We start from the raw sequence: 15,057 nt of genomic DNA, 5'->3' as shown, positions 1-15,057 counted from the left end.
GATCCGTAACAAGGAAGCTTGGCGTTCTGGCGAGACGCCATGAGATCCAGTTCTGGTTTGCCCCAACGTTGAATCAACTGTGCAAACACCTCCGGATGGAGCTCCCACTCCCCCTGATGAAAAGTCTGACGACTTAGAAAATCTGCCTCCCAGTTCTCTACTCCTGGGATATGGATAGCTGATAGATGGCAAGAGTGAATCTCTGCCCATTGAATTATCTTTGAAACCTCCAACATCGCTAGGGAACTCCTTGTTCCCCCTTGATGGTTGATGTAAGCTACAGTCGTGATGTTGTCCGACTGAAATCTGATGAACCTCACTGCCGCTAGCTAAGGCCAAGCCTGAAGAGCATTGAATATCGCTCTTAGTTCCAGAATGTTTATTGGAAGGAGTGCCTCCTCCTGAGTCCACGACCCCTGAGCCTTCAGAGAGTTCCAGACTGCACCCCAGCCCAGAAGGCTGGCATCTGTTGTTACTATTGTCCAATCTGGCCTGCTTAAAGTCATACCTTTGGACAGATGGACCCGAGATAGCCACCAGAGAAGAGAATCCCTGGTCTCTTGATCCAGATTTAGTAGAGGGGACAAATCTGTGTAATCCCCATTCCACTGGCTGAGCATGCAGAGTTGCAGCGGTCTAAGATGTAGGCGGGCAAACAGAACTATGTCCATTGCCGCTACCATTAAGCCGATTACTTCCATACACTGAGCCACCGAAGGGCGAGAAGTATAATAAAGAACACGGCAGGAATTTAGAAGTTTTGACAACCTGTCCTCTGTCAGGTAAATCCTCATTTCTACAGAATCTATCAGAGTTCCCAGGAAGGAAACTCTTGTGAGAGGGGATAGAGAACTCTTCTTTTCATTCACTTTCCACCCATGAGACCTCAGGAATGCCAGAACAATGTCCGTATGGGACTTGGCAATTTGGAAATTTGACGCCTGTATCAGAATGTCGTCTAAGTAAGGGGCTACTGCTATGCCCCGCTGCCTTAGGACCGCCAGAAGTGACCCCAGAACCTTCATAAAGATTCTTGGTGCCGTAGCTAACCCAAAGGGAAAAGCCACAAACTGGTAATGTCTGTCTAGGAAGGCAAACCTGAGAAACCGATGATGATCTTTGTGTATCGGAATGTGAAGATAAGCATCCTTTAAGTCCACGGTAGTCATGTATTGACCCTCCTGGATCATAGGTAGGATGGTTCGAATAGTCTCCATCTTGAAAGATGGAACCCTGAGAAATTTGTTTAGGATCTTGAGATCTAAGATTGGTCTGAAGGTTCCCTCTTTCTTGGGAACCACAAAGAGATTTGAATAGAAGCCTTGCCCCTGTTCCTCCTTTGGAACTGGGTGGATCACTCCCATAACTAGGAGGTCTTGAACACAATGTAAGAATGCCTCTCTCTTTACCTGGTCTGCAGATAATTGTGAGAGGTGAAATCTTCCTTTTGGGGAAGAAGCTTTGAAGTCCAGAAGATATCCCTGGGACACAATTTCCAACGCCCAGGGATCCTGGACATCTCTTGCCCAAGCCTGGGCGAAGAGAAAAAGTCTGCCCCCTACTAGATCCGTTACCGGATCGGGGGCTGATCTTTCATGCTGTCTTAGAGGCAGCAGCAGGCTTCTTGGCCTGCTTTCCTTTGTTCCAGGTCTGGTTAGGTCTCCAGACCGGCTTGGACTGGGCAAAATTTCCCTCTTGTTTTGCATTAGAGGGAGTTGATGCCACGCTCGTCTTAAAGTTTCGAAAGGCACGAAAATTAGTTTGTTTGGTCCTTAATTTATTAGACCTATCCTGAGGAAGGGCATGACCTTTTCCTCCAGTAATATCAGAAATTATCTCCTTCAGTCCAGGCCCGAATAGGGTCTGCCCCTTGAAGGGAATGTTGAGAAGCTTAGACTTTGAAGTAACGTCAGCTGACCAGGATTTAAGCCATAGCGCCCTACGCGCCTGTATTGCAAAACCTGAGTTCTTAACCGTTAGTTTGGTTAAATGAACAACAGCGTCAGAAACAAATGAATTGGCTAGCTTAAGCGCTTTAAGCTTGTCAAGTATATCATCTAATGGAGTTTCTACCTGTAAGGCCTCTTCCAGAGACTCAAACCAGAAGGCCGCAGCAGCAGTGACCGGGGCAAAGCATGCAAGAGGCTGAAGAATAAAACCTTGTTGAATAAACATTTTCTTAAGGTAACCCTCTAGCTTTTATCCATTGGATCTAGGAAAGCACAACTGTCCTCGACGGGAATAGTTGTACGCTTATCTAGGGTAGAAACTGCTCCCTCCACCTTAGGGACCATTTGCCATAAGTCCCGTGTAGCGGCATCTATTGGAAACATTTTCTTAAAAATGGGAGGGGGAGAGAACGGTACACCTGGTCTATCCCATTCCTTAGTAATAATTTCTGAAAACCTTTTAGGTATTGGAAAAACATCAGTGTAAACAGGCACTGCATAGTATTTATCCAATCTACACAATTTCTCTGGCACTATAATGGTGTCACAGTCATCCAGAGTAGCTAAAACCTCCCTGAGCAACACGCGGAGGTGTTCAAGCTTAAATTTAAATGTAGACATATCAGAATCAGGTTGAAGCATCTTCCCTGAGTCAGAAAAATCACCCACAGAAAGAAGCTCTCCTGCCTCAGTTTCTGCATATTGTGAGGGGATATCAGACATAGCTACTAAAGCGTCAGAGAGCTCTGTATTTTTTCTAGTCCCAGAGCTGTCTCGCTTTCCTTGTAACCCTGGTAGTTTGGACAATACCGCTGTAAGGGTATGATCCATAACTGCCGCCATGTCTTGTAAAGTAAACGCCATGGGCGCGCTAGATGTACTTGGCGCCACTTGAGCGGGATTCCCTTGAGTGGGAGTCAAAGGTTCTGACACGTGGGGCGAGTTAGTCGGCATAACTTCCCCCTTGTCAATTTCCTCTGGTGATAAATCTTTTAAAGACAGAATATGATCTTTATAACTTAAAGTAAAATCAGTACATTTGGTACACATTCTAAGAGGGGGTTCCACAATGGCTTCTAAACATAATGAACAAGGAGTTTCCTCTATGTCAGACATGTTTAAACAGACTAGCAATGAGACCAGCAAGCTTGGAAAACACTTTGATAAATGTAAACAAGCAAAAAATAAAAACGGTACTGTGCCTTTAAGGGAAACAATTTTTGTCAGAAATTGAAAAACGGTGATAAAAAGCAGTAAATCTTACAACATTTTTACAGTGTGTATAATAGACTAACAGAGCATTGCACCCACTTGCAATTGGATGATTAACCCCTTAGTTCAAAACCGGATCAAAAAAACGATATAAACGTTTTTTAACAGTCACAACAAACTGCACAGCTCTGCTGTGGCCCTACCTGCCCATACAACGACTTTTAAAAGGCACAAAAACCCTTTGTAGAGGTCCTAAGTGTTCAGGGGACTCCTTCAGGGAAGCTGGAAGTCTCAAGCTGCAAAAACTACTGCACCGTTTAGGCCTGAAATTAGGCCCCTCCCAACCTGTACTCACAGTGAGAGGGCCATAAAAAACTATCCCTAGGCAAAATCTAGCCAGCCATGTGGAAAAAACTGGGCCCCAATAAAGTTTTATCACCAATATGTAGAAAAAAACGTTTAAACACTTCCAGCAAACGTTATCTTATTTTCAGTAATGTGAGAAAGTAATAAGAATATTACCTTTTACAGCAAGCATGATACTAGTCGTTATTAAATCACTGTAATCAGGCTTACCTTAAATAAATCCGGTATTAACAGCATTTTCTAGCATATTCATTTCTCTAGAAAATTTTAAACTGCACATACCTCATAGCAGGAGACCCTGCACGCCATTCACCCAGCTGAAGTTACCTCATCTCTTCAGTTATGTGTGAGAACAGCAATGGATCTTAGTTACAACCTGCTAAGATCATCAAAAACCACAGGCAGACTCTTCTTCAACTTTCTGCCTGAGGCTAAAACAGTACAACTCCGGTACCAGTTGAAAATAATAAACTTTTGATTGAAGATAAACTACATAAATTCACCACATCTCTCTAGCTACTTCCTATGTTGTCGAGAGCTGCAAGAGAATGACTGGTAGTGGCAGTTAGGGGAGGAGCTATATAGACAGCTCTGCTGTGGGTGATCCTCTTGCAGCTTCCTGTTGGGAAGGAGAATATCCCACAAGTAATGGATGATCCGTGGACTGGATACACCTTACAAGAGAAATACATTTAAAAAGTACAGTTACACTTATAACACTATCTAATAAAAAACTTTTTTTTTTTTTTTTTTTAAATTGCACAAAAAAGTTATAAGGGCTCAAAAGTATGAGGTCTCAGGTGTTAAGAGAAAAAAAAAAGACTGCAAAGGTCAAAGACTGCAAAGGGTAGAGATACATACATATACTGTACATGATGTATATGAATATATACATATATATATGAATTTATGTATTTATATGTGTATCTATGTATTTTCAAACATAACACATATAAACACATAAATGCATATGCACACACATATAGACAAATATTTATGCATTGGAACCCTTTGCAGTTAAGTAGATGAAAACATGAGAAACATATTTATGCAATATCCACATTTAATAAAGTGTTATACTGTATAATTATGCACATAGCAGAATATGTTCTATGTATTTTTAAATATAATTTTTTATGTAGCTTTATATATACACAGTATCTCACAAAAGTGAGTACACCCCTCACATTTTTGTAAATATTTTATTATATCTTTTCATGTGACAACACTGAAGAAATGACACTTTGCTACAATATAAAGTAGTGAGTGTACAGCCTGTATAACAGTGTAAATTTGCTGTCCCCTCAAAATAACTCAACATGCAGCCATTAATGTCTAAACTGTTGGCAACAAAAGTGAGTACGCCCCTAAGTGGAAATGTCCAAATTGGGACCAAAGTGTGAATATTTTGTATGGCGACCATTATTTTCCAGCACTGCCTTAACCCTCTTGGGCATGGAGTTCGCCAGAGCTTCACATGTTGCCACTGGAGTCTTCTTCCACTCCTCCATGACAACATCACAGAGCTGGTGGATGTTAAGAGACATTGCACTCCCCCACCTTCCGTTTGAGGATGCCCCACAGATGCTCAATAGGGTTTAGGTCTGGAGACATGCTTGGCCAGTCCATCACCTTTACCCTCAGCTTCTTTAGCATGGCAGTGGTCATCTTGGAGGTGTGTTTGGGGTCGTTATCATGTTGGAATACTCCCCTGTGGCCCAGTCTCCGAAGGAAGGTGATCATGCTCTGCTTCAGTATGTCACAGTACATGTTGACATTGATGGTACCCTCAATGAACTGTAGCTCCCCAGTGCTGGCAGCACTCATGCAGGCCCAGACCATGACACTCCCACCACCATGCTGTAGGCAAGACACACTTGTCTTTGTACTCCTCACCTGGTTGCCGCCATACACGCTTGACACCATCTGAACCAAAAAAGTTTATCTTGGTCTCATCAGACCACGGGACATGGTTCCAGTAATCCATGTCCTTAGTCCGCTTGTCTTCAACAAACTGTTTGCATGCTTTCTTGTGCATCATCTTTAGAAGAGGCTTCCTTCTGACGACAGCCATGCAGACCAATTTGATGCAGTGTGCGGCATATGATCTGAGCAATGACAGGCTGACCCCCCACCCCTTCAACCTCTGCAGCAATGCTGGCAGCACTCATATGTCTATTTCTCAAAGATAATCTCTGGATATGACGCTAAGCACATGCACTCAACTTCTTTGGTCGACCATGGCAAGGCCTGTTCTGAGTGGAGCCTGTCCTGTGAAACCGCTGTATGGTCTTGCCCACCGTGCTGCAGCTCAGTTTCAGGGTCTTAGCAATCTTCTTATAGCCTAGGCCATCTTTTTGTAGAACAACAATTCTTTTTTTCAGATCCTCAGAGAGTTCTTTGCCATGAGGTGCCATGTTGAACTTCCAGTGACCAGTATGAGAGAGTGTGAGAGTGATAACACCACATTTAACACACCTACTCCTCATTCACACCTGAGACCTTGTAACACTAATGAGTCACATGGTACCAGGGAGGGAAAATGGCTAATTGGGCCCAATTTGGACATTTCCACTTAGGGTTGTACTCACTTTTGTTGCCAACGGTTTAGACATTAATGGATGGTTGTGTGTTGAGTTATTTTGAGGGGACAGCAAATTTACACTGCTTCACTACTTTACATTGTAGCAAAGTGTCAATTCTTCAGTGTTGTCACATGAAAAGATATAATAAAATATTTACAAAAATGTGAGGGGTGTACTCACTTTTGTGAGATACTGTATATCTATACCTTTATATGATTATCTATATATATATACTGTGTGTGTATATATATATATATATATATATATATATATATATATATATATATATATATATATATGAAAATATTTATATTGTGCCAAATTACCATCACATATATGTAGAAATATGTATTTATTAATAAATTGAACATATTTTGCTTTGTGAAGAACATTGGAATGTGAAATATTAATATTTTCATGTCGGGTTAGTGCACTTGAGAATATGCGATCGGGTTTGTGTGTGAGTAGGGTGTTTTTCCCCACTTTTTTTGCTCCATTGACTTCTCTGGGGAATACTTTAATACGATTGCGATATTCTAACTTCAACGTTTTGCAAGTATCAGGAAAGCGCGCAAGCAAAAACTATTTACTTTCAACTTGTAATATAAATGCTACTAGAAGAACGCAAAAAGTTTACATCTAGCAGAGTTAGCGCAGGAGCATCAGATAATGCTCTACTTGTAATCTGGTCCTAAATGTATTGTGCCCATATGTCACAATCTATCATAGCTAAATTAAATAATAGCAGTTATAATTTTATCAGTTATAATTTTGATACTAACCAGGGAACCAATAGCTTCTACAACCTGGCTCCTAACTTTTTGGGTTATTCTCCATATATCTGTATACAAATAGCACAGTCTGGCTCCTAAATATCCTTATTGGCGTCTACATTTTAAACAAATTTGTTAACCCTGATCTAAAATGATAGAATGTGGTTCTCTGTATATTACAACATTCCTAATTTTAAAGGATTTCATAAGCATTTTAAATTTTATAGGTTTTTCCTATGTAAGGGCAGTTAAATGGTAAACACATTAAAAAGCTGTTCTAAAAAATATCTGTATCATCTACTTTCATTTAGGGTTGGTTGCAAATGAGCTAATCAATCATGTAGCATATAGCAGAGTCACTGCAGCCTCTATGGGGACAAAAACAAATCTGTAGAGGAAGAAGGAAAAATTAAATAATTATGCATAGTGAATTAACATAACACTATACATGTCAGCATAATTCAATGCAAACAGCTGTGGGTTTATTATCATTGTTATTATTATTTTTATTTTATTTTTGGGAGGCTAATGGATTGTTTGAGGTCTGTTGTAAGAATGTAGTAATTACACAATAAAAAATAAAAAAAAGTTCTTATATATTAGAGCACAGGGCCAGATTCACAGTGGGAGATATAGCTTACGGTAATGTGCAGAAGTAAAGTAGAAATTATAGGAATTGCTTAAATTGCTGGCAATAAAAATCATGTGTTGGAAATTGCTGTATAAGAAAACGTTCCTCTGTGCTAGCGAGGAAAGACCTGCATGTGAGCTTGGTTTACTTCTGCAACATTTACCAATGTCACAGAGCCACAAATGACTGTAGACTGCAGTCTAGGGGATCGATCATCATATAATGGTGTTTCTGTATTTAAACTGGGGACAATTTGATCAATACAAAAGCGACAGTTCTGCCTAATTTCTCTTTAGCAATGATTAGGGAGAAGGTATAGATAGCCTGGGGGTAACTGGCCAATAACTGAGCCACAGACACAACACTTTATGACCATGTTATGTACACGCTACTAGAATCTTTGGATATATTTCAGAGTCATATTGTCTCAATGAGAAGTACATACAATTTAAGAAAACTAAAAATAATATTATGGTTATACAGGAAGTGAATCTGAAAGCACAAGGCCAGATATGCAGCTGCACTTAATGGAGAAATCTGATAATATCCTTGGAGTCTGACAAAATATCCTGCCAAAAGAAGTGTATTGATTCATACAGTAAAATGCTTTCGATAAAGTAAGCAAAGAGGAAAGAATATACTTGAGGAACATCAGCCTTTAAGTTATTAAAGCTAACAGCATAGAGTCTGCAGTGAGAGGAAATCCTTCTAATTTGTGTAAATCTATGAAGAGTTAGTCAATTTTAGAAGATGTGTTTACATGTTTGGAAGACAGCAACTAAAAATAAATAAACATAAATATAAATATGAGACATTTGTTCCAAAGGAAAAGACTCTCCATAGTTAGTGAATTTGTACAGCTTTTTTGCTGGTTAATCAAAAGGCATCGCTAACAAAAAGCAGTTTTGCAACAATCTTTACTATGATATTAAGAACTTTCATACTAAAAAAGAGAAAATGTCAGGCTTGGAAAGCCAACTTTCGATTAACGAATGTAAAGTTTCTAAAAATACACAACGGGCCAGATTGTTAATAAAGAACAAAAGGAAAAAACACCTATAGGAGCTTCTGGGTATGGGTATATCACATAAGTGTATTTGGTTTATTATATCATTGTAGCTGCACTTAGTCTTATGATGCGGTCGGGCCGGGCTGTGACTTTACAGCTGGCCCGATGTGCTGAGTAAATATAACAGACCCGCTCAGCAGAGAGCAGAGAGCGGGTCTGTGAAACAGCGCTTTTTTTAAAAATGAATAGGGGAAATTATGTTTTAATAATGTTTGGCTAATATAATGTTATATAATTCTGCACTATGTGCAGAATTATATAACATTATTTTTAAAGTTTACTGACACTTTAAAGTGTTTTAGTTACTTAAATAGACGTGTTTTTAACTTTTTGTGTGCTCTTTTATTTTTAAGAAGATTTTGTCTACAGATATTAATATTCCATAGAATCCAGTAGCCATCGCTTTTTTGCTTTACCAAAGTGCGCTTTTTCAGCTTTGCACTATATAAAAGTTTTTTGTGGAATTAACAGCTTTTTTAATACAGTATTCAATTTTTATAGCCGCTATAAATTAACAATGTACTGAACGCATTTTACTTCTTATATAGCAGCTACTCTGTAACAAATGTGTTATTAATATAGAACAGGTTGCATATAGCACCATATTATTAGTAAAACATGTTCAGTACAGTGTTAACTTATATCAACTATAAAAATAGAATATTAAAAAGCTGTCAATTCCAAAAACCATGTTTTACAAAGTGCAAAGCTAAAAAAGTGTACTTTGGTAAAACGAAAAAGTCACAGCTACAGTCTTTAATGGAATATTATTATTCTGTACACAAAGGGGCATATTTATGATTGTGCAAGCGGACATGATCCAATATTGCAGATCATGTCCGCTGCGCATCGATAAATGCCGACAGCATACGCTCTTTGCATTTATCATTGCACCAGCAGTTCTTGTGACAAATCACTGTGGCAGTTATTGTAACAAAAAGGGGTGAATTTCAGTCGATAAATGTAAATTCTATTGCCTTTAAATACAGGGTAAAGGTATCATTTACATTACACCTTCAATGTAGGAGGCAATGCTGCTTTTAAAATTCCATCAGCGTCAGAGAACAATCCCCTCCCACAGTGAATTATAGTAAAAAGCCTCCTAGCAAGACTTGCTTCAAACACTGATTTTAGCCCTTTATAACATTTCACAGCCAATCACAACTGTAAGACAGATCCATTTTTAAAATATTGCTGTTTCCACAATGATTTTAACATCAGGGCCTATGAATGGAAAACGTTATGGAGTTAAATAACCTCAGTTCACCTGGTTATTAAATATGTTTTATAAATGTAAAGTATTTGTATGAATGATCTCCCGTCTGGCTGCTAAAACTTTATTGGCTAATTCCTCCCTTAAACATCTGCAGGGCTTACCTGGGATTCCTATTGTTTAAACTCAGTGCAATCTCATTGACAGCATGCAGGTGGGACATGACCATATTAAATCCATACTGTAAAAGAAACAATGAAGGGATTTATTAACAAAACAACTTTAAAAAAAGACAAACAGTTATTTGCTTTGATGATTGCTTTAATATCATTCCAAGTTCTCTTAACCTATTAATTGCTATGACAGAGAAATTATAACATATTTAATGATAGCAACGTGACTTCTAAGAATTTAACACCATGCTTGCGAAAGTGAGTTGGCTGAAACACTAAAAATGATACAGCTGTAGCGGGTTTGTTTTAAACACAAAACTTTACTCCTAAATAGGGTTGCCAGGTGTCCAGTGCTCAAACAAACAGTCCAGTGTTTTAATAGGCTGTCCAGTAAAATCTATACAAAAATACTGGACACTTAAATGCCCTTTTTTTTAAGTTGCCTGAGTGGCAGCTACATTTGAAATGCCTCTTATGCCTCTAAGGATAATAAACATGTCCCAGAAAGAAACAACTCTTGTTCATGTAGTGCTTTATTTGTTACTAAAAAAAATATATACCTGCCTTATGTGTTACTGGCAGTATCCAGAGGTGTTAAAACACTGCTCTGTGTGTGTGAAATGTAACCACTTGGGTAAAATCATTGTACTGTGTTTCCCTGGAACCATGGAGATTTAAAAATATGCTCTGTGTGTGCTATTACCTGTCAAAAGAAGAGTCAAACCAAAGCTGTGTTTGGTACTGGCAATGGCAGATAGAGGTAAAATAATGAATTGCGTGTTACTGGCAGACAGGGGCTAAAATCACTGCTCAGTTTTTAAAAAATATGTATAATGCGGTCAAGGGTGATGCCTTAGGTATAGCTGTGGGGGAAGCATTGGATGACCCCAACTATCACCTGTGCCCAGTAGTTAAGTATTTTTGTGGTGGGCAGATGGAAACCCTAGTACCAAAAGCCTACATTCACTAAAAAAAAGTGATCTAACTTAATTTAAAGAAAACTATCCTTTAAATGCAAGTAACTAAAGGGGGTAGTGTGAAAAATGTTGGTATCTATTGGAAACAGTGAAGTAAAAAAAACAGTTTTTTTATTGCAAATAAACACCTAGATTACGAGTTTTGCGTTAGAGGCTATGCGGTGCTAACGAGCAGTTTTCCCTCACCGCTCACTTACCTACAGCGCTGGTATTACGAGTTTTCAGAAACCCGTCGTTAAAAGACAAGAAGTGAGCGTTGAGCAAAATTTTGCTCATTACTGCACTCCAATACCAGCGCTGCTTAAGTCAGCGGCGAGCTGGTGTAACGTGCTCGTGCACGATTTACCCATAGGAATCATGCAGAGCCAGCTGAAAAAAAGTCTAACATCTGCAAAAAAAGCAGCGTAAAACTCCTTAACGCAGCCCCATTGATTCCTATGGGGAAATAAAATTTATGTTTACACCTAACACCCTAACATGAACCCCGAGTATAAACACCCCTAATCTTACACTTATTAACCCTAATCTGCCACTATATTAAATTATTAACCCCTAAACCTAAGTCTAACCCTAAACATAACACCCCCTAACTTAAATATAATTTAAATAAATCTAAATAAATATTACTATCATTAACTAAATTATTCCTATTTAAAACTAAATACTTACCTGTAAAATAAACCCTAAGATAGCTACAATATAACTAATGGTTACATTGTATCTAGCTTAGGGTTTATTTTTATTTTACAGGCAAGTTTTTATTTATTTTAACTAGGTAGAATAGTTACTAAATAGTTATTAACTATTTAATAACTACCTAGTTAAAATAAAGACAAATGAACCTGTAAAGTAAAACCTAACCTAAGTTACACTAACAACTAACACTACACTATAATTAAATAAATTAACTAAATTAAATACAATTACCTACATTAAATTAAATTAGCTAAAATACAAAAACAAACAAACACTAAATTACAGAAAATAATAAACAAATTACAGAAATTTAAACTAAGTACACCTAATCTAATAGCCCTATTAAAATAAAAAGCCCCCCAAAATAAAAAAAAAACCCTAGCCTAAACTAAACTACCAATAGCCCTTAAAAGGGCCTTTTGTGGGGCATTGCCCCAAAGTAATCAGTAATCAGATTGGAACAGCCAATAGAATGCAAGCTCAATCCTATTGGCTGATTGGATCAGCCAATAGGATTGAAATTCAATCCTATTGGCTGATTGCATCAGCCAATAGGATTTTTTCTACCTTAATTCTGATTGGCTGATAGAATTCTATCAGCCAATCGGAATCTAAGGGACGCCATCTTGGATGACGTCACTTAAAGGTACCTTCATTCTGTTTTAGTCGTCGGGTGAAGAGGATGCTCCGCGATGGATGTCTTGAAGATGGACCCGCTCCGCGCCGGATGGATGAAGATAGAAGATGCCGTCTGGATGAAGACTTCTGCCCGTCTGGAGGACCACTTCTGCCTGGCTTGGATGAAGACTTCTGCCCGTCTGGAGGACCACTTCTGCCCGGCTTGGATGAAGACTTCTGCCCGTCTGGAGGACCACTTCACCCGGCTTGGATGAAGACGTCTCCCGGTAAGTCGATCTTCAGGGGGTTAGTGTTAGGTTTTTTAAGGGTGTATTGGGTGGGTTTTATTTTTTAGATTAGGGTTTGGGCGGCAAAAGAGCTAACTGCTCTTTTAAGGGCAATGCCCATCCAAATGCCCTTTTCAGGGCAATAGGGAGCTTAGTTTTTTTTAGCTAGAATTTTATTTGGGGGGTTGGTTGTGTGGGTGGTGGGTTTTACTGTTGGGGGGGTTGTTTGTATTTTTTTTACAGGTAAAAGAGCCGATTACTTTGGGGCAATTCCCAGCAAAAGGCCCTTTTAAGGGCTATTGGTAGTTTAGGCTAGGGTTTTTTTTTATTTTGGGGGGGCTTATTTTATTTTAATAGGGCTATTAGATTAGGTGTAATTAGTTTAAATTTCTGTAATTTATTGTTGTTTTTTTGTACTTTAGCTAATTTAATTTAATGTAGGTAATTGTATTTAATTTAGTTAATTTATTTAATTATAGTGTAGTGTTCGGTGTTAGTGTAACTTAGGTTAGGTTTTATTTTACAGGTAAATTTGTATTTATTTTAACTAGGTAGTTATTAAATAGTTAATAACTATTTAATAACTATTCTACCTAGTTAAAATAAATACTAAACCAGCTACAATGTAACTATTAGTTATATTGTAGCTATCTCAGGGTTTATTTTACAGGTAAGTATTTAGTTTTAAATCTGAATAATTTAGTTAATGATAGTAATATTTATTTAAATTTATTTAAATTATATTTAAGTTAGGGGATGTTAGGTTTAGGGTTAGACTTAGGTTTAGGGGTTAATAACTTTAATATAGTGGTGGCGACGTTGGGGGGCGGCAGATTAGGGGTTAATACATGTAGGTAGGTGGCGGCGATGTTAGGGCCGGCAGCTTAGGAGTTAATAATATTTAACTAATGTTTGCGAGGCGGGAGTGCGGCGGTTTAGGGGTTAATATGTTTATTATAGTGGCGGCAACGTTGGGAGCGGCAGATTAGGGGTTAATACATGTAGGTAGGTGGCGGCGATGTTAGGGCCGGCAGCTTAGGGGTTAATAATATTTAACTAATGTTTGCGAGGCGGGAGTGCGGCGGTTTAGGGGTTAATATGTTTATTATAGTGGCGGCAACGTTGGGAGCGGCAGATTAGGGGTTAATAAGTGTAGGTAGGTGGCAGCGACATTGGGGGTGGCAGATTAGGGGTAAATAAATATAATGTAGGTGTTGGCGATGTTGGGGTCAGCAGATTAGGGGTTCATACAAATAATGTAGTTGGCGGCGGTGTCCGGAGCGGCAGATTAAGGGTTAAAAAATTTATTTTCGTATTTGCGATGCGGGAGGGCCTCGGTTTAGGGGTTAATAGGTAGTTTATGGGTGTTAGTGTACTTTTTAGCACTTTAGTTATGAGTTTTATGCTACGGCGTTGTACCATAAAACTCATAACTACTGACTTTTAAATGCGTTAGGGATCTTGACAGGGTAGGCTGTACCTCTCACTTTTTGGCCTCCCAGGACAGACTCGTAATATCAGCGCTATGGAAGTCTCATAGAAAAAAGACTTTACGAACTTTACGTAAGACGTTTTGCGGTAAGGCCAAAGAAGTGTGCGGTACACCTAAACCTGCAAGACTCGTAATAACAGCGGGTATAAAAAAGCAGCGTTAGGACCTCTTAACGCTGCTTTTTCAGCATAACGCACAATTCGTAATCTAGCCGAAAGTTTTTTTTTATGCAAAGTACTAACTAATGTGTCCTATTAACTGCTATTAATCATAACTGCAGATTCTTTTAGGGTGACATATTAGGGTTGCAACCCTCAGCACCATATTAGCTTCACACAACTGCTGCACAATATAGACTATAAATATTTAATTTTGCAAGAGAATCCAAGGGGCTGTACGCATAGCAGCCTGAGGAAAAATGGAAGTTGTGGGAGGATAAAGAAAAAGAAAAAAGAACAGCTCTATATATTTTTGAGACGCAATGGCTTTACCCTTTACCTGTTTAAAAAAAAAAAAATGTTGGTTATCTTGAGTAAACATGTTGTTACACACCTGATAATTCATTATAGCCCGTAAACACATGATGCAAACATGGACGTCGTCTTTCTTACACACTAATCTGGAATTTTTCAGTGTCCGCCTGCTTGGAAGCGTATTGCACCTGAAATAAAAAAAATATGCTATAGCAGATTGGAATGATATATTTCTCTGCAGCTGGATAGTAATCTTTACATAATTTTGCACATTAAAGAAATCTCTGCCTATTAAGCAAATTTTATTGGTGTATGAATACACTCTAATCTAAATGAGTCTTAAGGGACGATTTATCAAGTGTCGAGTGGACATGATCCGCTTTGCATGCGCTGTCGGCATTTATCATTGCACAAGCTGTGATTATCAAAAGTCAAATGCTTGGATAGTGTTATTTCTTTCTCCCTTATTCGTCATTCAGTTTTCTGTTAAAGTTCTAAATCTTCACTTTCTTACACCTTTTATATTCTCTTGATTCTGGCCCT

The 15,057-nt window shown here is 38.6% G+C and overlaps 1 protein-coding gene across 1 annotated transcript in view; it reads right to left on the bottom strand.

Moving 5' to 3' along the window:
* FMNL2 (formin like 2) overlaps positions 1 to 15,057 on the bottom strand; it is a 557,440-nt gene that overhangs the window by 90,643 nt on the left and 451,740 nt on the right. Inside the window, exons 7-8 of the mRNA XM_053698305.1 lie at positions 14,594 to 14,702; positions 9,963 to 10,039 (exon numbers count right to left, since the gene is read on the bottom strand). Of these exons, the coding sequence (XP_053554280.1) occupies positions 9,963 to 10,039; positions 14,594 to 14,702 (186 nt within the window). The remainder of the gene's footprint in view (positions 1 to 9,962; positions 10,040 to 14,593; positions 14,703 to 15,057) is intronic.

The sequence above is a fragment of the Bombina bombina genome, chromosome 1, assembly GCF_027579735.1.
Source record: "Bombina bombina isolate aBomBom1 chromosome 1, aBomBom1.pri, whole genome shotgun sequence".
In the NCBI taxonomy this organism is placed as follows: Eukaryota; Metazoa; Chordata; class Amphibia; order Anura; family Bombinatoridae; genus Bombina; species Bombina bombina.
The sequence above is the reverse complement of the archived record's forward strand: the minus strand, read 5'-3'. Positions and strand labels throughout refer to the sequence as shown.